A 26,647-nucleotide genomic window follows, 5' to 3' on the forward strand; every position below is an offset into this window, starting at 1 on the left:
AGTCTAGGAAGATGGGCTAACGTGTGGCTCCTTACTTTCAATGTTAACAAATGCCATGTAATCCATTTTGGCAGACACAACAAGCATCATAATTATTTCCTTCAGGACAACTTCTTTTCTGTTGTTTCCAATGAAAGAGATCTTGGGGTTATTGTAGATCACCAATTAAAGTTTAGCAGCCATGCGAAGTCTTTTTCATTTTCTGCAGATGAAACCCTCGGTATCATAAAAAGAACCATCTCCAGTCGACACACAACAGTTCTTATGAAGTTATATAAGGCGCTTGTACGTCCACGCTTGGAGGTCGGAATGTCATTGGCAGTCCCTTTTTTCAAAAAAGATAAGAAGTTGCTTGAGGATGTCCAGCGTCGTGCCACTAAGAGGGTTAGCAGCATGAATAAATTTCCATACGAAGAATGACTACGTCGTTTGAAGCTGCCAAAGCTAACATACCGAAGGAAAAGGGTTGACATTGTTTTAACCAAAAAAAATCCTCTGTAAAAACACCCTTCCCGGTCTCTTTGCACAGCCCTTGCATTCTGGTACTATAGGACATTCATTGAAGCTCCCCATGCAGCGTTCCACGAGTAGTCATAGAAGCTATTTCTTCAGCCAAAGAATCATCAATATGTGGAACTAGCTGTCTGAGGAAACAGTTTCTGCTACTTCAACTGACATGTTCAAATCCCACCTTGATAGGGAATGGCTCTGCCAGGAGTTTTTTTTTTACAATTTGGAAGCTGTAAAGTCCTCCATAAGAGTCTAGTCTAACAGCCACAATCTACACCAAACGAATTCTTTTTTTTTTCATGGAGCATCACAAGGATGGATAATCTTTATATCGCTCCAAGCTGCGATTTAAGGTAATTTAAGGTAATACGATATGTCTCAAAGTGAAGGCTCAGAGACCCCTCCTTCCCTATTTCTGATAATTTGAGAGGAAGTGCTTTGTTAAACAAAGGTAAATGTCTTCTCAGAAACCGTGTTTAACAATACTATTCTGGTACGTTGCAGTTTTGAGAAACCTGTGTCCAACATGCTTGGAACTCCTAAGATGAAAACGCTTTATAGTTTTGCTGGGTTGAACACGTTGACCCTGTAAACTATTGTTGTCGAAGCCGCTCAAAACACGTTTCAAACCCAGTGCCTGAAAATAGTGTTGCCAACGGCGGTACAGTTGTACCACTTTGGTACATTTCACCTCTAAAGGTACATTCTGGTACAAGCACAAATTTCCTGGTACATTTTACAAAATGTGGTAGAATAAGGTTTGACTGGACGTCAGGACTTAGTGAGCAGAGGGAATTGTAGTTTTTTTGTTTTCTCATCAAGAGGTTTAAGTTATAAGCTTACACATTTATTTAAGTGCCTGTTGTAGGTCTGTTGCGGTCATAATATAGCGCGAAGCAGCACAGCCATCTGGATGGTAACTAAAATAGGCCGGAGGCGCAAAAACAACTGAAATTCAAAATACAAAAGAAACGTGACATCGATGGTTTACCCCGTGGTGTTTATCTATTCAATGGAAGCCACTGAGCTTAGATAATTGAGCAAGGTATGCATACAACAACATACATGGATTTCATATGAAGAGGCACTGGAGCAAAATAGCCCCATTTGAAGGAGCAATAGGCTTAGTCATACACAAATCCTCAAGGCTGAAATTGTAGGGGCCTTGGGTTGCCTAGAAAAATTTGTTGGAATGAGAATCTCAGCTGTAAATATTTTATTTAATCATTCCATTCTCTTGAAACATGACATGGAGCCCCAACATGGTAAATATGATTGTGATATTGTGGTGCCTCAATACTGTTGGGTTGCAATAGGCCTAGGCCTATCTAAAAACAAGAGTTTGTGTATGACTGGATAGGTTACAAAAAATAGAATGTAAATAACAAAGCCTTGACACAGGCACATTTTCTTTAATCCAAGTAGTTCATGTCTCTAGATTTTGTTTCTTGACAATTGAGAAAGTTCCTTCTAACACTTATGAAGCCCTCTTTGTTATGTGTGTTTGAAGTTGGATCCTATTCTGTAAGTTCAATAGGTCATCAAATAACTTTTTAGTGGAGATTTCATGGAAGGGGCCATATGATATACTTAACATGGAGTAGACATAGCCTAGTACCTAGTCTAGGCAAATCAGGATTTTTGCAGGGAAGCTAAGGACCAAAACCAGGTGCCAGTTCTAGTTCATTTGAGGCATTCATTTGTCCTCTCAAAGTCACAAGTATGATTTGTAGTTCACTCAAGCTGAAGCAAGATTTTGCTAATTTATTCTTTTTGCCTGTGAACATGATAGGTGTAGTAGGCTATGTAAACCTTGATGCTTTTATGTTTTAAGCTGAAGAGTTGTTTTTCTTTGCATTGGGTGTGATTATAAAAGATATGCTAACCTCTCCTTGATACTGGGGAGTCTACTGTTATAAAACAACAATATCAAAGGGTTGATTAAAAGTGTGGAACCCTTCAACTCTGTAGGCCTAGGCTACTACAGTCTATAAAATACATTATAGGAATTACACTTACATGGTAATAAAAGAACATTGTTGCTCTTGATTTTTCTTTTTTTTTTAGATAGCACCGATCATATTCTTTTTTGGGAGCATTCCAATCAACCACAAGCACCTGATTTTTGGATACCCTATGCCCAAATCTGGGTATATCTAGTGTTTGACATAGAGTATGTATAAAGGTGAATACCCTATGCCAAATGCTGGATAGCTGTTGGTACCCTAACCCTGACCTACCTCACTACAGATGAATAATGATTGGCTGATTTCTGAGCTTCACTTGAATCAGCAATATTTTATTGGGTCCCAGTATCCAGCATTTGGCATAGATGACAGGTATAGCCAGCATTGTTCTCAGTTATCTACACTGATTTTTATGACTGATGCATATGAGTATTCAGCTCCAATTTTACAATATAACTAATTGCTTTCACGAAAACTGAATTATAGCCTATGCATAAAGCTGGATAGCCTATGCCAAACACTGGATAGCTGTTGGTACCCTAATCCTGACCTACCTCACTATAGATGAATTATGATTGGTTGGCTTCTGAGCTTGAGTCAAATCATCAGTAAGGATATGGTTATTCAGGTCTAATTTTACAATGTAAATAATTTTTTACACAAAAACTGAAACAATATAGTTAGTATAACCCAAATAACATTGGTCATGTTTCAATTGAAAATATCAAGAGAATTCATCTTGGGATGAATTTTCATGAGGGAGGGGGTCATTAACTCCTGATTTGGGGAAATCCTATATCAAATGCTGGGCATATCTATTGTCTATGCCAAATCCTGGATGCCAGGACCCAATAAAATATTGATAATTTGAGTGACCTTTCCTTGGTATTTTCAAAAATTGTGCTTGTTGATGATTTTAATGCTCCAGGTATTGATTGGCTATCACATACTAAAACATATTCTGATTCAAATTTTGGACATGGATCTTGAATTACAAGCTTTAGAGCTAAAAATTTTAAAACAGTCCCAGAATCCTCCCAGTCCTAGATTTTGTCTATTTGTCCAAGACTTGTGCAAATATTCATTTTCCATCAAAGAGAAGTCAAGTAACTAAAAATTTGTTCACAAGAACAAAGCAAAGACCAACAGTTTTTAAAATAATATAAAGCTTCAGAAAAAAATAATCTTGTAATATTAATCAAATTTTCACTTTTGGCTATGATAGCCAACTTTTATGAATTATGTTTTTGGAGTCACTTCTATTTGATTCACCTGCTTTCAGACTTTGAATACAGTCTATAGCTTAATTGTACATCATTAGAAGGGGCATTAGGTGGTGCAAGTTTTGCAGTAAGAACATTATACCTAGGAAGAGCTATGAATGGAAAATTAAATTCTATTACAACTTTTTCAGTTCTATTATTTCTATCTCACAAATAGCCTTCATTCAGGATTAATAATTGTTGAAGCATTAGAAGTGTGGAAGGCAGGCCTAGATATTTAAACAAACTTCCAATGCCCTAATTAAGCCAGAATATCTATTCTGTAAAATTTTATTCACCTACTTAATGCTTTCCTAGAGTGTAGAAAGATCCTTAGCTGCAGTTCATCATACTGTTAATCACTCAGTCAAGAATGGATGCCCACCAAAAAACATTACAGGGGGAAGGCATTAGAATAGCAATGGTGAGGGGAGAGGGAGGGGAACACTTTTGAAAATAAAAGGTTGTATAAAAAATACAATTCTCAAGGAAAAAAGAAAACTATGGTACTTAATTTTTTTCATACCAAAATTGCAAAATTAAGTAAAATTTTAAATGAAGAGGATGCATGGCAAAAAATCAATTCCTTTAGTCTTCATGCATTCAGTTATTATGTATTTAACTTCAGCATATTTCTTCCAAAATCTAAAATTACAGACCTAAATACCTAGACTCAAACTAAAACATTATTTTCTCTTGAGATTAAAACAGGTATAGTCTTGTCTTTATATAGTTTCCTAACCTTAGGAAGGGAGGTGTGGATTAGAGAGAGGAGCCTGGAAACACCTTCCAAAGAGATATTTTAAGCTCTGACTTTATTCAAAGGAGCTTAATTTACCTGTCTTAGACCAACAACCCGGTAGAAGCCTAGAATTGTTGCTGATGAGAAGGAAATATTTAAGATAACAATTCTTACTTCATAACATGCAGAATAGTCATATTTACACATTTTGATGGCTGCTAAACTACACATTATCCCCCCTAATATTGAAATATATTGTCTAAATTATGTATTTTGCTTGAGCTTTTCCGGTGCTTGATTTTGTCTCAGTTGGTTAATTTTAGAGATGCATGTGGTTAAACAAGATTGACAGTATACCTTGATACCCCCTTCACTACATATGTTTCGATTTCACCCTGTTTTGATTTTATAATGGTCATGTATATACCTTTTCCATTTTAGAATGATATTAAATAAAAAAACAAGTTTTTTGAAATGAAAGTAAGGAGCGACATTAAAACTTAAAACGAACAGAAATTACTCCTTATATGAAAGGGGTTTTTCCTCCTCGACGCCCCGCTCTTTACGCTAAAGTTTTTTATTGTTTTAAAAAGTAGAGTTGCGAGAAAGAATCAAACTTTAGTGCAAGGAGCAGGGCGTCGAGGAGGAAAAACCCCTTTCATATAAGGAGTAATTTCTGTTCGTTTTAAGTTTTAATGTCGCTCCTTACTTTCATTTCAAAAAACTTGTTTTTTTATTTAATTTCTGAAAGTCTTTGAATTAATGCATGTCTTATTTTGGCTCTCCGTACATAAATTATTAAAATGAAATTTGCATATTAATTCTTTTTTTGGCTAAATGGCTTTCTCTTAGTTTTGATCAGACGATTTTGAGAAATAAGGGGTGGGGAAGGAGGCCTAGTTGTCCTCCAATTTTTCGGTTACTTAAAAAGACAACTAGATCTTTTAATTTTTAACGAACGTTTTTATTAGTAAAAAAATACGCAACTTAAGAATTAACTTACATAACAAACTTTTATATTGTTATATTTTTGGTTATATATATGAGGGGATTGGTCCCCTGGTTAATACCTCGCTCTTCACACTAAATCTTGTTTTGTCCCAATTCTTTAAGAATGACCCCTGAATCAGAAAGGCCGTAGAATAAATTGTTGAAATTGCTTAAAAAATTTTTAACATAAAGAGTGAAGTATTTATCTCCTCCTAAATACCTCGCTCTTTATGCTAAAGTATTTTTAGAACCCCTCATATGCGTAATAATCTCTGTTCGTTTTAAGTTTTGATGCTTCTCGTTACTTTCAATTGAAAAAACTTTTTCATGTTTATATTTTCATTGTTTTTTTTTTTTTTAGTAATGCTAGAAAGTCCTGCGCCCTTTTGATTGAATTTCTCTTCCCCCATGAAATATTCCTCCAATAAAAGATCTCCCATATACCCCCTCCCCTGAACCCCACACCCAAACCAAAAAAATCCCCCTGATGACGTCAGTACACTTCCCAGTAACCATTACTGTATGTAAACATTGGCCAAAGTTTGTAACTTGCAGCCCCTCTCCCAGGGACTGTGGGGGGTAAGTCATCCCCAAAGACATAGTTATTATGGTTTTAGACTATGCGGAACAAAATGGCTATCTCAAAATTTTGATCCGTTGACTTTGGTAAAAAAATGAGCGTGGGAGGGGGCCTAGGTGCTTTCCAATTTTTTTGGTCGCTTAAAAAGGGCACTAGAACTTTTCATTTCCGTTAGAATGAGCCCTCTTGCAACACTCTAGGACCACTTGGTCGATACAATGACCCCTGGGGAAAAAAAACACAAAAAAAACAAATAAACACGCACTTGTGATTTGTCTTCTGGCAAAAAATACGAAATTCCACATTTTTTGTAGATTGGACCTTGAAATTTTTTCTACAGGGTTCTCTGATACGCTGAATCCGATGGTGCGATTTTCGTCAAGATCCTATGACTTTTAGGGGGTGTTACCCCCTATTTTCTAAAATAAGGCAAATTTTCTCAGGCTCGTAACTTCTGATGACAAAGACTAAATTTGATGAAACTTATATATTTAAAATCAGCATACAAATCTGATTCTTTTGATATATCTTTTAGCATCGAAATTCCGTTTTTTAGAGTTTCGTTTACTATTGAGCCAGGTTGCTCCTTACTACAGTTTGTTACCACGAACTGTTTGATTTCATTGTAACTCCATTGAAATTAAAACTTAGTATTCAGCTGTCAAAATAACCCTCTTTGTATTGATGTTCAGAATCAGACTGAAGATAAATAAGTTCAAATAAAATTCTTTACCACTACTCACAAGAGAGTCTTTGACGAAATAGTTTAATCTTATGAGCAGTATCCTTTTACTAACATAAGAAGAAAGGTCCATGTTTCACTGATCTCTGTCTGGTATTGGAAGGTTAGAAAATAACTGATATAACATTTTGAAAAGTAGTTAAAACATTATGTCAAGTAAAGTGAAAGTGATAGTCACAAGGGGTGGATAGTTGCTAGTGATAAATCATGAAGGGATGGCACTCCTGGGTGAAAGGTGGTTTTTGGAGAAAATGTTTTCTTTTTTTTGGGGGGGGGCAGGTATTTTTGAAGGAAATCCCTGAAAATTCATGGATAGTAAAAGCACAGGTATATTCTGACAAAATCTGCTGATAAATTTTATTTGGCCATGAAAACTGCTAAGTAGTATTGCTACCATGCTACCCCACTTTTCCACGCTTGCTGGTGGTGCTGATCCCTGACTCTCTGCCCTTAGCCAGGAAGTGCAATGGGTAGTTGGGGTAAATCCTTGTGTTGTAGCCCCTTCCTGTTGCTTTTCTGGATTTTTCTATGTACCTATTTATAGCTGGGTTGGCTCTGGTTCAGTTTACAGGATCACACCACAAACCCCCATCCTAGACCAAATGATCAACAACACCACAACTTAAGCCTCCATCCCAAAAGGGTGCAAAATTACATGGTCTGGGTGGAGGTTCACCCTTTACTAGGCTGAAGCAACTGCTGCAACCATGATTGCTTGTGTGCATCAAAATGTGAGTTTATGGGAAAGTTTTTTAAATTTATCTAACACTTTTATCTTATTTTTGGTCACTCTGAGTGTAGGGAATAGGGGGTTCAAGAGTGGTGTGCCAAGATTAGTGATTGTGATAGTTGATTAAGCTGCCAAATACCATGCTAAAATCCTTGTCAACTCAGTCTCACTGCATCAACATCAACCCAAAACAAGTTGCAAATACTGTACCAGAGAAGAAGCTTTGAGATGTTCTGCAAGAGAAATGTGGTTTCAGGGACATAAATAATATTGGTTTTAAGATAACAGCTAGTTCTTTTGCCACTGCTTCATTTAAGGATGATGCTGATGTCTCTTGAACTATGTTCCCTGGTGTTGTCAAGTAAGTCTTCCTAAAAAATTATGTACTTGAAGACAGGGGGCATTTATCATTATTTTTGGGAAATTTTAGTTGTATGAACAAAAAAACAACGTTTGTCATTTTTCGGAATATGATCAGAGCACAAATACTATTGGGATGAAAGAACTTTGAATATGAAATCAGTACAGGTTGAAGGAGTGGAAACCAGTGTTTTGAAAATGAAGGACTTCCATTTGAGAGATTGTTAATGCTTGCTAGTTATAGTTCAGCTATTAATAAGAGAGTTTGGTCAATAATTCACTCGGAAAAGAAAAGGCAGTGTTCAAAATTCTTTTAGATATTGGTACCTGCAACATCAAATGGAGTGCATAAGATGTTCCAAAGATGAGTACAGGAACTTGGGGAATTTCAATGTGATTATTGCATGGTTACTATTTTCAGCATATGGCCAGCTTGTTATGGCGGTTTTAGCCAGTACCTGGTAAAATTAAAGGCTTGGTGGCATACTAGCTCATACAGCACATGTAACATTAAACATTTTGTTTCCCCTATAATCAAAATGGTTAGAAAATTGTTACTTCAAAACCCAATGTCTAAATAGTAAAAATTTAGCTAAAAACTACAGACAAATGACATGATAAAAAAATAGCTTTTACTGCTTTGTGACTCCATAAAATGGAGCATACATCAACAAATCTTAAAGTTTCTTCCCTTTTGATTTTAGCAGCTGATGTTAAAATAAAATTCTAATGTCAAGACAACACAATACCTCAGTAAGATCATTATTGCAAAATCGTGAGAACCTGGTTTGTGGTAAATTCTGGTTTAGAGTTCTGGTTAGAGGGAGATCAAACATCCCATAACAAACGAGTACATATGAAAAAGACAGAAGGTTCTTAGGTTAGTCAATGCCCAGACTCAAGTAAGAAAACTGTTCCTTTACAGGAACAACATTTTACTTGTAAGACAGAGTTTATGTATATTTTAATACACTTTTTGTTGTAGTGCATCTACCAGAAAGTTTGTATGTAAGTACTGAAATAAAGTTCATTGTTTTTTATTCTATTGTTCTTGTTTGCGAAGCCAACACTTGTTGTGAAACCAAGTATAATTTACGTGGTCTTTAGCAATGCTCTCAAGGGAATATTATACTCTAAGATGATTCTACGCCGAAAATATTGGACATTGTTGACAGTTAACAGTGAGTCTTTTAGTTCCAATCCCTCACTTATTTAACTTCCATGACGTAATCTTAAGTTGAATCTCCATAAGTTATACCGGCGATGATCCTCTGCAACTTACATTATATCAAGAAAACCCCCCTAACTTAACACTAAGTACCCCCCCCCCCCCCTGTAACACACGTTGCCATGAGGTGGACTACCACAGGAGAAGCTGGAATTCACTTGATCAAGTAATGGCTGTTTCTGATTGCATGTGTCCTGGAATTCATGTCAAAGAAAAAGTGCTCCATATATCTCATGTCAAGTCTGAAGTACATGATAACTGTCAGTTGGATCAGAAAGTCGACAATAAAAGCTTAAATTGAGCTTATTTTGAGCCTGCAAGTACTGCCACTGCATTCACTGGAGTGTCTTAACTACAAGATCAATTTATTCATTTGCTGAATTTTTGAGTTGCAATGCTTGTTATAGTTCTACTAGGGCAGATTGTACAGCTGATGATGTCAACTATTGCCTTGTCATTATCTTTGAAGGTGGAGATGGCACATAATTAAATATAACCAACCTTTTATTAACAAGCGAATTCTGGCAGCCCTTAGCTCTTTGAAAGCAACTCTGAAAGATAGGAAACTTAATTTCCTGGGAATTAGGAAGCATGTCAAAGTTGCTGTATAGTATTTGATTGAGAAAAGCCCAGTACAACTTTTTCTGAAGCCTTACCTTCTATGACTTTCCAAAGCCAGATTACAAGCCGATACAAGTCCAGAAAGAATGGTAGGATTCTGTGCCACCAATCACAAACATTACACAAATCGAAAGCTTTTGGAAAAAGGTCCTAAAACTGATGACACTATTGGATGATGTGAAATATCAGGCCTTGGGTTGAATAGTAGCTCTGTTGCTCTGCCATGGAAGTGCAGATGTAGAGCGCAGATTTTCTTGTTCAGTTCAGTTGATTACAAGCTTGCAAGCTCACACAGAGGAGCGGACCTTAAATGCTAAAGCTTTGGCTGCTGATTCTCGGCGCAATTATAGGTACAAACCTGTGCTTGTGCAAATCAGAAAGAAGCTGCTATGTTTTGCCAGATCATTTTGAGCTAGTAACTAACTATAGCCTATCTTGTTTGACAAAAGCAAGATGAATTGGAAAATGAAAAGCTTAGAGCTGAAAAGAAAGAGGCTTTACTTCTGTCCAGGACTTGGCCTGGAGGAAGTCAAAAATAGTAAAGATAAAGTCTGACATTTTACAAAAAAAGGGATGGCTAAGTAGAAGAACGAAACTAGTGACACTCTTCTGAGAGAGGCAGGAGAACTCTGAAGAAAGCGAGAAAAACTTTTTGTACATAAGTCCAGTTCAAAGCATGCTGGAAGCAGCACTAGAAGTTTGTTCTGAAGAAAGGGCAGATGATACTTAACCTGTTGAATTACCTGTTTTATAGAGGAAATCAGAAGTCATTGATTGCCTTTCAAAAAAAAAAAAAAAAAAAAAAAAAAAAAACTGAGAAGGGACATCAATTATCTTAGGCGCAAGTTTACCAGCGATTCACTGCACTTACTCCTGAGCGCTGTTTGCACTTGTTATTCCTGTTCATAAGCAGCCATAAGTTTTGCTTTACTTTTGTTGCTTTCATTTAAAGTTCCCTTTTTATATGAGGAAATAAATTAATCAAAGAAAAAATATAATTTCCAGTCTATTTTTCCTTACCATCATGGGCTTTTGGAGAGCACTGCGGATTATAAGGCAGTCACTGTGACCTATGTAGTTCATCTGCCTTTGCTCTGAGTGGCTCTTGGTAGTCACTTTTATCTAGTTATGAAATAACTACAGTCAGTTTTTTCGGGTTTTTCAGTTTTCAAACAGTTCGTGGTAACGAACTGTAGTAAGGAGCCTAGCCTGGTATCCTAGCCTAGGTAAATTTGGTGTAGGAAAAGAAAACAGTAATGGCTATAGGCTTTTGCAATTTTGTAGGTATAACAACCTAGTTATAACCAATACGGTGTTTGGTCACAAAATGGCCCATAAGTTGACATGGTATTCACGTGATGGTAAGACAGCAAACCTTATTGATTATGTTAATGTAAACAGAAGACTAGCAGGATCAATACAAGATACTAGGGTGTATAGGAGTGCTGTTATTGATGTTAAAAGTAAAGATCACCATCTAGTGGTGTCTAAGGTTAATTTAAAGCTGAAATTTCGGAAGGGTAACTCCCTCTCGGAAAGTTATGATATTGGTAGACTTCAGGATGAAAATTTGAGAAAAAATTCCAGGAACAGTTGAGTACTAAACTTGAGGGTTTAAAATTTGACAATGTGGAAGATGGATGGAATAATTTCAGAAAAACAATTTGTGAAGTTGCTGATGGTGTCCTAGGGAAGAGTGCTAAGACAGCAACTAGGAATATTAATGAAAAAGCTTTAGGTTTAATAGAGAGTAGAAGGGGTTTGTATAAGAATTATCTGAGTGATAGGTCGTATGAGAACAAAAGGAATGTAAAGAAAGTGGAGAAAGCATTAAAACATGAACCAAGGAGATGTGAAATGGAGGCGATGGATAAAATTGCTGAGGATCTGGAAGATGCGGCTAGACGGCATAATAGTAAAATATTATACTGGCATGTTAATAAATTGAAAGGGAGTAGCCAATCCGGACTAGTCCCAGTTAAAGGTAGAAATGGGGCCACAATTAGTGATAAGGGAAAAAGTTAAAGAAAGATGGGTGGAACATTTTGAGAATGTGCTAAACCGAGATACAGTTGCAGGAAAAGATATAGATGAAAATGAAAATGTTTGTGATACCTTGGATGTGAAGGAAGATTTGTTTAGTGAGGAAGAATTAGCGACAGTACTAGAAGGATTAAAAAATAATAAGGCCCCAGGTGCTGATAGTATGATTAATGAGTTCCTTAAATATGGTGGCTCTGAGGTTAGGAATAAGCTACTGAAGATTATGAACATGATTTTTGAAAAAGGGGAAGTACCCAATGATTTTAGGAAAACCTTAATTAAACCACTGTATAAGAAAGGTGACAAGAGTGAGTGTCGTAATTATCGAGGCATTAGTCTGGTCTCTGTAGGTAGCAAATTACTGAGTAATATGATACTTTTTAGACTGAGACATGCTGTAGACAAAGTTTTAAGGGAAGAACAATGCAGTTTTAGAAAAGGTAGAGGATGTGTCGACCATGTTTTCACTCTTAGGTTAATAATTGAGAAGTCCCTTCGTTGTCAAACACCTTTGGTCCTAAGTTTTATCGATCATGAGCAAGCTTTCGATTCTGTTGATAGAACAGCGTTAACAAAGGTCTTATCGTTATATGGTATACCAGAAAAATACATTAAAGTGATCTGCGCTATGTACGAGAATAATACTGCTGCGGTTAAGGTAGGAAATGAGGTTAGCAACTGGTTTTGTATTAAATCAGGAGTTAAGCAGGGTTGTGTTCTATCCCCCTTTATATGGATCATTTTGATGGACTTCGTCTTAAGGAGCACAGAAAAGGCAATTGGAGACCATAGAATCAAATGGGGAGGAAGAACGCCCCTGGATTTAGATTATGCTGATGATTTAAGCATATTAGATGAAAGTGTGAGCAAAATGAATGAATTTTTAGAGGTTTTACGAGTTCAGGGTGCTAAAATAGGCTTGAAAATTAATGTTAAGAAGACTAAGTCACTAAGGCTAGGAATAAGTGAAGATGAACAGGTGACATTAGGTAACGAAAAGATTGATCAGGTTGGGAGCTTTAGTTACCTTGGTAGTATTATTAGTAAAGATGGTGGGAGCAGTGAAGATGTTAAAAGTAGAATAGCTAAAGCTCAGGGTGTTTTTTCACAGTTAAAAAAAGTTTGGAAGAATAGAAAGATAAGCCTACAAACCAAGATTAGAATATTGGAAGCTACAGTGATGACAGTGGTCGAATATGGCTCTGAAGCATGGGCACTCCGAAAAGGAGATGAAAATTTACTAGATGTTTTCCAGAGAAATTGCCTACGGATTGTTCTGGGTACCCGGCTGACTGACCGTATTTCAAACAGTAGGTTGTACGAAAAGTGTGGTTCAATCCCGCTTTCTGGGGCTATAATGAAAGAAAGGTTAAGATGGCTAGGCCTCGTTCTACGGATGAAGGATGACAGATTACCGAAGATTGTCCTTTTTGGCCAACCGTCTGGGGCTACACGGAAAGCAGGTCGTCCTTGTCTGGGTTGGGAGGATGTCATAAATAAAGATTTAAAGGAAATGGGAACTTCCTGGGAGGGTGTAAAGAGGGAGGCTTTAAATAGATTAGGTTGGAGGAGGAGCGTGCGTAGCTGTGTTGGCCTCAGGCGGATTGGTGCTGCAGTGAGTTAGTAGTAGTAGTAGTAGTAGTAGTAGTAGTAGTAGTAGTAGTAGTAGTAGTAGTAGGAGCGACCCGGCTCAATAGTTACTAAAACTAAAAAATGGAATTTTGATACCAATAGCTACACCAAAAGAATCGCATTTTAATGCTTATTTTAAATATATAAGTTTCATCAAGTTTAGTTTTACCCATCAAAAGTTACGAGCCTGAGAAAATTTGCCTTATTTTAGAAAATAGGGAGAAACACTCCCTAAAAGTCTTAGAATCTTAACAAAAATTACACCATCAGATTCAGCGTATCAGAGAGCCCTACTGTAGAAGTTTCCCATCGAGGAATTAGTCATGGAGGAAGAAAATTTCCGTGAAGGGAGCGCAGGATTTACTAGCATTACTTAAAAAAAAAACAAGGAAAAAATAAATATGAAAAAGTTTTTTTTCAGCTGGCAGTAAGGAGCAGCATTAAAACTTAAACCCATATGAGGGGTTCACCTCCTCCTAATACCTCGCTCTTTACGCTAAAGTATTTTTAGTAATGTCAACTATTTATTCTACGGCCTTTGTGATTCAGGAGTCATTCTTAATGAATTGGGACAAAATTATATCTTTTACTAATAAAATGATTCGTAAAAAAATCAAAAGTTCTAGTTGCCTTTTTAATTAACCAAAAAATTGGAGGGCAACTAGGGTTCCTCCTCCGCTCTTTTTTTTTTATCAAAATCAGTCGATCAAAATTATGAGAAAGCCATTTAGCCGAAAAAAAAAAATGCAAATTTCGTTTTAATTATTCCTCTGCGGAGAGCCAAAATCAAAACATGCATTGATTCAAAAACGTTCAGAAATTAAATAAAAAAAGACAAGTTTTTTCAACTGAAAGTAAGGAGCGAAATTAAAACTTAAAACGACAGAAATTACGTCGTATATGAAAGGGGCTGCTTCCTCATCAACGCCCCGCTCTTTGCGCTAAAGTTTTTTACTGTTTTAAAAAGAAGAGTTGAGAGAAAGAGTCAAACTTCCAGCGTAAAGAGCGGGGCGTTGGTGAGGAAGCAGCCCCTTTCATATACGAAGTAATTTCTGTTTGTTTTAAGTTTTAATGTCGTTCCTTACTTTCAGTTGAAAAAACTTGTTTTTTTTAAATTTAATTTCGTTAAAGTTCCCTTTTTGTATGAGCAAATAAATTAATCAAAGAAAATATATATTTTCCAGCCTATTTTTCCTTACCGTCATGGGCTGTTAGAGAGCAATACAGATTATAAGGCAGTAACTGTGACCTATGTAGTTCATCTGCCTTTGCTCTGAGTGGCTCTGGGTAGTCACTTTTTTCTAGTTGTGAAATAACTAGTCAGTTTTTTTCGGGTTTTTCACTTTTTCCGTTAAAGTTCCCTTTTTGTATTAGCAAATAAATTAATCAAAGAAAAAATATAATTTCCAGTCTATTTTTCCTTACCGTCGTGGGCTGTTAGAGAGCAATACAGATTATAAGGCAGTAACTGTGACCTATGTAGTTCATCTGCCTTTGCTCTGAGTGGCTCTTGGTAGTCACTTACTCTTAATAAAAAACTTCCCATGTGTTTCTTAAAGGACCCAAGTGTTTGTGACTGCCAGATCCCAATAAGAAACAAGTTCCCAGCATTTCCTGCACCCATGACCAGACCAAAGCCAGATCAAAGTAAAAAAGCAAAAACAGAGATAAATAAATTTATTTTATTATGCAGTTTTGTACGGTTGAGTATTCAGAGAAACTAGAATCTCTGTAAGAAGATTGGCTATTAAAAGCAGCATTATTTTAATAAAATAATTTTTAACATAAATTTTATTTATTAGCATATTTTAGAAACTTGTGAAGAAGCAAGGCAGTGGAATAAAAAGAAATAATCGGGCTAGAAAGGGTAAGAGTTGTATTTAAACAGGTAAGGACTGTTTTAAGAGAACTAGGAAATCCAGAAATGGCATTGTGATATAACACCATCCTTGTATCTCTTTCTATGCAAGGATTAAGGAAGAACGGGAGGAAGAACTTTATTTTAAGGCGATGGTTGACAAGGAAGAACTAAAGTGGATAATATTAGCTAGGGAAAATTTTCTACCACTTGGTTACCCGAGAAAGTATCCAGGAAGGGTTAAGTTAAAGGCAGCTTGTTACTTTTGCCCAATGTGTGGAGATGAGGAGGGGGAGGAGGATTTAATTCGTTTTTAGGTTTGTAAGGAATTAAATGGTCTGAGGGAAAGGGGGAGTTTCTCTAGGTCGTATGCAAAGGATGAGTTGGTGGATAATCTAACTTGAACTTAAATGTGTGTATTTGTTTGAAATCTTTATGTTGTTGTATTTTATATACACTGAGGTACATAAAGGCTTTAAGTGTGAATAAATATCATATATATATATATATATATATATATATATATATATATATATATATATATATATATATATATATATATATATATGTGTGTGTGTGTGTGTGTTTAAACAATAGGCAAATTTCATAATTTACATTTTTTGTCCCAAGGGCAGTTGGGGCCAGGTCATCCCCAGAGGCATAGTTATTGGATCTTTCAATAATGCTGAACAAAATGGCTGTGCCAAAATTTGGTTTGATGGTGTTTTGGGGAAAGGCAGCAATAGGAGTACGAGACTGGGCTAGTTGCCCTCCAATCACATTTGACTTTCAAGACAACCACTGGAGTTTTCAATTTTAGATCAAATGATCCCACTTCAAAATTATCACAACAACTCCTTCCAGACAAATTGCCTAGGGGAAAAAAGAAGTAAAAAAATACACATAGCTCTTTTTGTTCTTACTTTGGCCTTACTATTGTACTGATTATAATCTACATAACATCCAAAAACTTTCTCATAGTATATGCAAGGAATTTGGCAATTTTATGTCTTCAAATAAAATTTTGTTGAAATTTTTCACTGCTTGTTAAGGTAATGACGAATGTTGCTTCATTCAATTTAAATCTGAAGACTAAGCACAACAAACATGCAGCAGCCTAGTCGTAACAGTGCGAATTATTTTAGTCTTTATTTTTCACTTGGGGAGGAGGGTGCCTCCCTACCGGAATTTATGAATGTGTGCCAGTTGTGAGTCTCCATATTTAGGTGGTATATGCTGACTTGCATCTGAGGGGCCAAAATGTTCCAAGTATGGTACTGTAAAGCAAAATTATACATTGGTCCAATATTGTAAAAAGGGTTTTAAAACTTAACATTTGCAATATACTCTTCTGGAATAGACCAAAAACGTTCAATTTATTTACCTTATAAATATATTTGTTTTAGTTGGTCAATATAATAATAGAAAAGTTATTAAATTGGTCTAGAATTTTAGAATCTGTTGATGTATGCTTTTTGTGCTTGTATCTTCAATTTTTTTTTTTAGGATTCGTGATCCTTGTTTTCTATTGAAGATACGCCATTGAAGTTTGTTAATTATTCTGGTTCTAGGTATAATTAATTCCCTGGGACAGCCAAGAGAAAGCCACTGTGTTTGACTCAATTGGTAAAATATGGAAACACCCAGCCTCTCTGATATCACTACAGTTAAGCAAGGTAATTGGTATTATTGATGATAGAGCTAATTTGCTCCTCATTTTGCTCAAAAAGTTGGACAGTGCCCTACTTATTTATTTATTTGTTTACTTATTTGTTTATTGTTACAGCTCCCCACTTTTACTTACTTTTACTTGAAAAATAGACTAAACAGCTTTAAAGCCTATTTACTATTAATTAATAAAAAAGTACAAAGTATTTTAATTTTTGCCTTTTTTGCCTTTATCCAAATTGATTAATAATTACTTATATATTAATGAACGGATGACTGGTTACAGTAACATCATTTTCTTCCTAGCTAGCCATTATAAATATTAAATGGCGATTAAAAGATTATTCTCGTTTCTTTAAAAAAAATGGATTGACTTTAAAATTCAAGTAAGCACAAACTAATGACCATGAGCTGAAAAACAATTTCTTTTGCTGTTTATTTTTTCTATCCGATTAGGCCACCTAACCCTGATATTAACAATAACAATCAAATCCCTTTTTGCTCTAAGACGACCAAAAAATATACAAATTAGAAGCTCCAAGTTAGTTTACCGTGAATTGTCAGGACCTCACTGAGAAGAGGGGGCTCTAGCAATGCCCTTGCCTAGGTAAAAGATAAAAATCACAGGGCTAGGGGCATTCCAAAACTTAATCTTTTTGACTTGAGGATAATTTTGAGTTATTTTAAGTGATTATAGTATCCTATCCCACTAAACAAATAAAATCATGATTTTTGGCTAAGAACTCGAATAATTGTTGTACCTATATTATTATTAATAAGCTGTCCTAGCCGAGTCTGTTGGTGCACTAGATTTGGGATCCTTTGTCTTAAAGGACACGGGTTCGAATCCCAGTGTACCCAATTGTTCAGTTTGGGACGGGAGTCAATGGCGTGACTCTGTAAGCTTAGCCAGAGTCGACCCAGCTTTAAATGGGTACCTGGAGAAATCTGGGGAAGGTAAACAGGAAGGGTGTGCGAAAGCACAAGATGGTTGGCCCCCAACCCCCCATTGCACTTCCTGGCTGAAGGGCCAAGAAACGGATATCAGCACCGCCGGTAGGGACTATAAAGTCTAATGCCGTATCCTTTATCTTTTTTTACTTTTATATTATTATTAAATAGGTGAAAAACGGAAAAGTAATGTGTTGTTTGTTGACACAAAACAAGTGAAGCAACTATAAGGGCAGGCACCACTATACTTGGAATCAAATGATTCTACACTTTTTTTATTGTATTGTTTAGTTCCGGAGAGGCAATGTGCAAGAGTGTTACCCAAATTTATAACTACTACAAATGATTTAAAATATTCTCGGTACAAGGTCGTTCTTGGGGGGGGGATACCAGTTTTGAAACTAGGATTAACTTCGAAATGACATAACTTGTCCTACATTCTCCCAACGTCCTACGTTTTTTCTTCTATTTTTCTGTTATCAAATTTTGCGTTTAATGTCTTTTGAAAAAAAGAGCACTACTGCTTGAAGCAAGAACACCAAAACAAGCCATTTCATTATTTTTTTTTACTAAAGCACACATTCTATTCCCAATAAGAAAAGAAACAACTTCACAAGATAACAGGAGCAATTAAACAAACCACGCTATTTTTCACTGCTAGCACTGCATACTATTTTCCTAAAATATAAATTTATTTCTCACAAATTTACTTTTACCTATTTATCATCTTAAAACTACCGTATCCTACTCAAATATTATGGTTACAGCAAATTTTGAATTCTGAATAAAAAAACTCTTGGGTTTATTTGTTTAGTGAGGTAGGATTCTAACGTATCCTGACATTACACGACAAATGTTGACTTGTACCATGACATCAAATGACTTATTTCAATTTTCTTGCTTCAACAAATACATTTCTGTTTCTTGTAATCTTAAATAATGTAATCTTAAATGTAATCGTGATTTTTTTTTTCAAGGAAAGAAAGAAAACGTAGAATTTCCGATTGTCATTGTTTGTTTCATTCAAAATAACTTTTAGGAAAGAACTGGGCAAACTTTAACCTAAAGGGGTGGGGTGTTGAGTAGGCAGAAATTGCATAAAAATAGCGACGAAGACCACACTGCCTTTTCATAACAAACAAATACAAAGTTGAAACAATGGGAAAATCTTTTCAAGATAGTGGAATAATATCAAGAAATATTCACAGAATTGATTTCCACTGTCTTGAAAAGATTTTCCCTATTGTTTCAGCTTTGTATTTGTTAGAAATTGCTTAAATGATTAAAAAAACATAAATGTTGAAAAGTATGTCTAGTATCTCAGCTTTGGGTCTCTAATAACCTGTGTAAGGTTATACCCTTCTTATCTCTTGTTTACCAAACCTGTCCCTATCAAAAGCCATCCTACCTTTAAGCTGCGTCGCTCTTAATTCTAAATTGACAAAGTAATATAGATAATAATTATATTCTTAGTAATGTATATGCTACTTTTTACTATAAAGATTCTTTATTTGGAGAAGGGGTGTGCCTCGAATTCTTTGTTGAAAAGTTTGTTTTACCTTTATGGCATTTTTAATTATCATATTAGAAACCTATTTAGAAAAAAGGCTATAACCAGAAGCAGCAGACCCATAGCCCCTACCTGCTTTTTCAGGAACAATTTAACCGTCGATTTATTCGCTTCAGATTTCAGAATAATCACCTTTTATTTTTCCACAAGGGTGGGGGGGGGGTCGCAATGTCAAAATAAATGGGCTCTAATTAATTGGAGCCATCATCTACCTAGCATTGAACTGTTGTGTAAAAAAAAACAAGACTATTGGCTAATGCAACTTAATGCTAAAATCAACGTAGCAACTAACGGATAACGCTGAAACTACTTGAATTTTATTGTTACCTTGTGATTTTCACATATTTGCTACTAGCATGAAATGGATGTTATTTTTGTGCTTGTTTGTCTCCAAAACTTTTGTTTTTCTTTACATCGTTTAGTTACTTTTTGCTTGAGTTACATTTTGCGTTGTTTATAGTTTTTACCATAAAGTGTTTTACTGTGTAATGACCAAAACAAAATTAGTCAGCCAATCCTAGTGCAATCTTGAAAGTTTTTTTGTGTCTCAGCAGAATATTTTACGCCTTTTTACTCATAACTGGATTATTTTCAAATCTAGCTTGAAGTTTTTGCTACCGAGTCGTTATTTTTAAGATTTAAGAAATTTAATTCATTGCTAGACTGTTGCCTCGGCCACAATGAAGAAAATATTTTACAAAACTTGCAATAATTGGCTATTATCATCACCAAATTGTTGAATTTGTATGATTATCTCATTTTTAAACCTTTACACATTGATGAAATACTATATAAAATTGTATGGAATTACAAATGTGTTGTACATTTTCACTGTAATTTTCACTGTAATGTGTTGTACATTTAACAGACTAATTTTGTGGTTTGCGTTTTATGTGATATTCACTGTAATTTTGTAGAAGCTGAAGATGCATCCTCAAATGATGATGGTGATGATTTGCTATTCCAAAATGATGGTTTTGGAATAGGACATTCTGTATTACCCATGGATCATGAAGCCGATCATCCTTATATTTCTCCTACCGTGTCTGCTGGCTGTAAGACTAGTTTTGTCCGTGTTAAACTAGAGTCGAACATTGATCAAGACAAAGGTATGCATTAGTTATCCAAAACTTCTGTAAATTTACATGTACTAAATGAAAAGGTGTATTTAAACTTATGTTGGAATTATGGCTGGGCATGTAAGATATCTGTTTGTTGCATCTGAGTGCCCTGGTTGTATTTGAAATTAAAAATTTAAATATTTTTGAAAAGAAGAAAAGGACACAATGGTTAAATTAATGGCATAGAAAATTGTGTACCTCAATTAAATCCCTGGACAAAACTCTGTACCAATTTTAATTATATGAGATATTTTTTTTGTTCCTAATGTTAAGAATTTGGCTATGCGCACGAATTTTCAATAATATATGCTGGTATACAGTAAAATTCTATAATATCCACTTCCTTGGTTACAGCATTCCTTTATAAAAACAATTTAGTGCTTCATTAAAATCAATGACTTGTTTTTTAATACGATACTTTCATAGCAGAAGAAGTACATGATTTACATGAGGTGCAATCAGCCTCATTGATACAATGGTGACTTTAAGTTTGAATAAAACAGGGACTATTCATAATTATTACCTCTTTTAAAATTGAAACTGGAGTGTGACCCGGGTGTTATTTGCCCAGGATTTCTGGTAGTTTACGTTTTGTTGAAATCACCAGTGAGTTACCCTGATTTGACGATTTATTTTTGATTCATTTTGTTCTGGCTCAAATTATATGAAAAACTTTTATTTTTTTAACGATTCTTCTGGAAGTTTTCTTGACCATAAGCACCCCCCGTCAATACTCATACCAAGACAATCAATCTTCACGCCATCCTTTTTCATCAACAAATCTCTTTATCAACAGTATCAAGAACCAATGGTAACTTCTTAAAACATATTAAACAAAATCCACTCTAGTAATTATCCTTTTAAATACTACTTTATTTAAACATTTTTATTTTCAGTTTTTCTACTCTGACAAAAATCTTTGGTGTTTTTTAAAGGAACCAAGAGTAAGGGAGTCCCGAACCCCCAGCAGGAATTAATTTACAGGCACGCCCCACAGCAACGGCAAGATCGAAGTCTGAACGCACTGAGGGGGCAGAAGGAACAAGTATATCATCCCGATTTCGAACTGCATATGGGTTGACTTTATTCACACGTTGAAACATGCCAGAAAAACTTGATGGGAGATGTCTGCGGAAATAGTGGAATGCTATTGAACACAACGAAAGTATATACATATTCTTCAGGTTTAAGAGATGGACTGGAGCATATTTGGTGGACCGGGGGACTTTTGCCGCTTTCAGCTAAAGACTACAGATGGGCAAGAGTCAAGATGGAAAAGTAGACATTACTGCAGATGGAAAGTAGTATAGATAAGGATAAATAAAAGAGAAGTATAAAAGATGGAAAATAGAAAAGGAAAAATTTGCTTACGTTTCCGTATGAATCCCACTCCTCTTAGAACATGGATTCTTGTCATCCGAATATACTGGTTGAATGCTAGATTTTCATGCAGAAGAAGTCCAAATAATCACACGTATCTCAGGTGGGTGGCTGTCAAACCACCCACCTGTCAAACCAAATAAATTTCCTAGTCATCATTTGTAACTATAGTGTAAGGGATTGTTCATCTGTAGCCGATGCACCAAACGTACTGTGCTGTGGTAGTAAAAAGTCTATAGAGGTCGTTGATGTTAATGTGGAATGATGAAGGCCCAAGATTTGAGCCTTGAAGCACTCCATATGAAACTGAAATTCAGTCATCCGAAAGTTCAGCAGCGATAAAACGGCTAATGAGGGATGATGAAAACCATGACAGTTGCTTGCCACAGACTCTGCGATGAGACAACTTATAGATGATGATTTCATGGCTCAGACTGTCGAAAGCTTTCCTGAAAAGACTGACCAGTTCCTCATTAATGAAGTGCTATATAAAAATTGTGTAGTATTTTATATGCTGTACAAGCACCAAGATTATTGTGTTGTTAGTGTTTTTATGTGATTTCTACTGAATTTTTTCTCATAGCTGAAAATATATTTTAAAATGATAATAAGATCTTTTTGAAAGTGCACATCTTAAATTATCAATTAAACTAAAAAAAAAAAAAAATCATTTTGCTATTTCTCGTGGCACATATGGGGATTACAAACTTAATTCTGACATCTTAAAATAGATTCCTGATTTTTCGGCTCCTCCTCTCCTAGATTTTCGAAAGTACCTTTTTTTTGTATTTTCGTTAATTACTATCCCTTTTCGGTATTTACAATGAAAAATACCTTCTTTTTCAGCATTTTCATTGAAAATATCAGAAAACAAGCAAAATTTTCCCCTTACATTTTGCTCTCATTTCTAAATTTTTTGATTGTGTCTAGATTTGAATATAAAGTTACATTCTAATAAAAATGTAATAAAGCATTAGCAAATAAAGCACTCTAAATGTTGTGCTGTTAACAGAATTATTTCGTTTTGACCGTTTTTATGGGATTTATACCGTAATTTTTTTTAGAAGCTACATCCTTAAATGAGGGTAGAGACATTTTTGGGGGTACACATCCTGTATCATCACTGGAGGATGAAGCCCGTCTTTTTACTATTTCTCCTGGTATATCTATAGATTCTGAACCTAAATTTGAATCTCTTAATCTAGAGTCGACCATTGTCGGGAACAAAGGTATGTAAGAGATATCCTGAGCTTCTTCTGTAAATTTGCGTGTCCAAAATTATAAGGTGTATTTTACTCTTGTTTTAGAATTGTGGCAGGGTGGAAGAAACATTTATTTAACAAAAGTTATGGAGGGTAATAATTATTAGGACATAAAAATTTAGTTTTCCAGTTAAATCTCTAAACAAAAGCTTGAATTTCATTTTATTCGGGACTCTTTTTCTTCTTTTGGAAGTTATTAGAAATATTTTCTGATTTTAAAAATAGAAGAAATTTTCTTATGTTTCTGGTTTAAGGACTTAGCTAGAGATACAAGTAGTGTGAAATAACAAAAATTATGTGCCTTTTATGGTATATATATGCCCTTATGGTATCCTCATAGCATACAACGCCTATTTAGTAATTCGCCACTATAGCATCCGTAGTCGTAGCATTTGTTCTAAAAAAGCTTTCGTTTCACTTGTTTTGATGGAACACTAAGAACCGAAGAAGAAGTGAATAATTTTTGGGGGGTGCAATCATCCTCATCGAGACAAGGGTGACTTTAAATTCAAGTAAAAACAGGGATTGTTTATAAACATTGCCTTAATAACCTCTTTCAAATTGAAACGGGAATGCGACCTGTCTATTAAGCATATTCTGCTATTCTGAAAGTTTTCGTATGATTGCCATCGCTAGTGACATAACCTTATTATTATTATTTTTTTTTTTATTATTACTATTTTTTTCATGATCAAATCATGAGGCTTTTTAGCATTACTTTTGACTTCGAATTTTTAAGAGACTTTTTGCATGATCCGAATTTTATAGTTGTTATACTGTAGACCAGTACAATTCTTTACAAGTTGATTCGCTTTTTCTTATCTGATAAGAATAAGAATATTGGAAGCTGGCAACTGAAATAGTTTATTTTATAAATTTGTCGATCACCGGAAATGGCTTAATTTTTCACGCAAAACAGTCATCAAGGTCGTGGTGGTAAAAAGAGAGAGGTATTCACATCAGAGCACCTATCCTTAAGAACTAAGATAATTAAAAAATGTAGAACTAGCGTTCCTTTAGAAGATTTAACAAAAAAGGCCTTTATCAGAAAGCTAGTATTCGCTGTGAAGCAAATAAATCCTTGGTTGCTTTGACCGTCCTTCATCAACTTTTTGGATATACTATGGAATTATTTAAAGTATTACGTGTTATGACAAAATAAAAAAAAACATTAAAAAATCTTAATTATTCTATGTGAAAAAACTCTGCTAATTGATAATTTTGCGAGTTAATATAGAACATGGATAACATAGTATACGGTATGCATAACATCCGTAGAATTAAATTTATATATTGTATCCACATGCTTAATATAGTATGTGGGCAACATAGTAACCATATTTGAGAAGTAAATATAAATGTTTTATATGAAGAAGCTGTGTTGATTGGTAAAAGTAGAGGATTAATATAGTACACGGATAATAGGGTATAATAATATTTTTAAGACAATTCCATGTTTAGGTAAATTAAAATATACGGACAACCTTTAGAATGTAAGGTTGCCGACAAGTGTCAACGATATGGCCAATCAATATAAGTCGTTATAAGTTAATCATCACGCTGATTATAAATAAGTCATTATAATTAAATTTATAGTAACTGTCTAGTTTTAAAAGTTTTTAAAGCTTGACATTGACATAAAAAAAGAAAACGATCATTTATGGGATTTTTAAAGGCCAAATGAAAATGCAAGTGCGGAAAGTACAATAAAACCAATGACAAAAATCACCAAAAAATTAAATAAATTCAATACAAGACCAAAAATTAAAAGAATTAAAGTTATTGAATTAAAAGGTTGTTCGTTAGTATCCATCGATGGTAGTTCATATTTGTTGGGATTTTGTGCAAATCGCGGATATTGGCGAAAAACTCACTTTATTGTTTGTTAGGTATTTGATTTTAACTCTTTTCATTTTTGGTCTTTTCTTGAATTCTTTTGTTTTTTTTTTCATTGGTTTTGTTTTACTTTCCGTGCTTGTTTTTTGGTTGTTGTTTTTTCATCGATCATACTGTTTTGTTCGCGCTGAAGAAGAAAGGCGTTTGTTCTCTCGAAATATTCGCTTTATGTGTTTTCTTCAGTATTTTAATTTCGCCTTCAAAATCCTCATTTTTGATCGTTCTCTTTCTTTATGTTATGGCAGGCCAATGTGGTTTAAGAAATTATCTTTGACACTGAAGCCAATATAAAAGACGAAATAAATAAAAAATTCTTCAAGCATGGGAGATACAGATAATACAAATTAGTAATCTATTCTGAGTTAATTTTATGTTATTTCAGTTGTTCCTGCCGTAACATCCAATGACACTGATATTTGCAAAAAAAGATGTGGAACACCTATCTCGCCTAGTTTTGTAAGAATATATGTAAAAACAGAAACGGATTCGAATAATCAACATGAGATATCAAGTAACATCAATGTATTTGTTGAAAATGACGCAGCAAAACATGAGGTTTCTCCTATTGGAGACAAAACTTTCAAATTTGATATACGTGAGAAAATATTCCGCCAAAAATCTCGACTACCCGATCATCAAAAAATTCCTAATGAAGATAAACCTTTCGAATGTGAGATATGTGAAAAAACCTTCAGCCGAAAATCCAACTTATTTGAGCATCAGAGAACCCATACTGGAGAAAAACCTCTCAAATGCGATATATGCGATAAAGCTTTCGGCAGGAAGTCCAACCTATCGGATCATCAGAGAACTCATACCGGAGAAAAACCTTTTGGATGTGATATATGTAAGAAACGTTTTACTTCAAGTTCTAGTTTATCTCATCATCAAAAGACTCATACTGCTGAAAAAACTTTCGAATGTGATATTTGTCGGAAACATTTTATTTCAAGTTCAAACTTGTCTAATCATATAAGAACTCATACAGGGGAAAAACCTTTCGAGTGTGATATATGTGAGAAACGTTTCACTTCAAGTTCCAGTCTATCTCATCATCAAAGAGCTCATGCTGGACAAAAACCTTTTGAATGTGATGTATGTGAGAAACGTCTAACTTCAAAATCCAGTTTATTGTATCATCAAAGAATTCATACAGGAGAAAAACCTTTCGAATGTGATCTATGTGACAAATCATTCAGTCGGAAATCCAAGCTATCCCGTCATAAAAAAACGCATACAGGGGAAAAACCTTTCAAATGTGATACCTGTGGGAAACGTTTTACTTCAAGCTCCAGTTTATCTTATCACCAAAGAACTCATACTAATGGGAAACCATGTGTGTATATTAGTGTGTAATATATTTGTTCAAATAATCATGTCCAATGTATCAAAGAATTTGCGCTAGAGAAAAATGTTGTGTTATAGTACTTTTATGTTATCAGGAAACTTTTGTCAGCAATGCGTGCGATTTTTTTTATTTTATGTCAGCAAAGCATGAATACAATTTTAAATCCAACAGTAAACTTTTATTAAA

General features: G+C 34.9%; 1 protein-coding gene across 3 annotated transcripts; it reads left to right on the forward strand.

Annotated features, from left to right (window-relative positions):
- The first annotated feature begins 1,458 nt into the window (after nt 1-1,458).
- LOC136030389 (zinc finger protein 501-like) lies at nt 1,459-26,647 on the forward strand. Of its 3 annotated transcripts, none has more exons than XM_065709328.1 (4): nt 1,459-1,555; nt 16,837-16,941; nt 20,372-20,563; nt 25,496-26,647. In XM_065709328.1, the coding sequence occupies exons 2-4, from the start codon at nt 16,899-16,901 to the stop codon at nt 26,467-26,469; spliced, it is 1,209 nt and encodes a 402-aa protein (XP_065565400.1). In that variant the 5' UTR covers nt 1,459-1,555; nt 16,837-16,898; the 3' UTR covers nt 26,470-26,647. The 3 variants fall into 3 exon arrangements, with proteins under 3 accessions (XP_065565400.1, XP_065565401.1, XP_065565402.1); XM_065709329.1 differs by having other exon boundaries at nt 1,467-1,717; XM_065709330.1 differs by lacking the exon at nt 1,459-1,555 and adding an exon at nt 7,600-7,884.

Source organism: Artemia franciscana, chromosome 8 (genome assembly GCF_032884065.1).
Source record: "Artemia franciscana chromosome 8, ASM3288406v1, whole genome shotgun sequence".
Lineage (NCBI taxonomy): Eukaryota > Metazoa > Arthropoda > Branchiopoda > Anostraca > Artemiidae > Artemia > Artemia franciscana.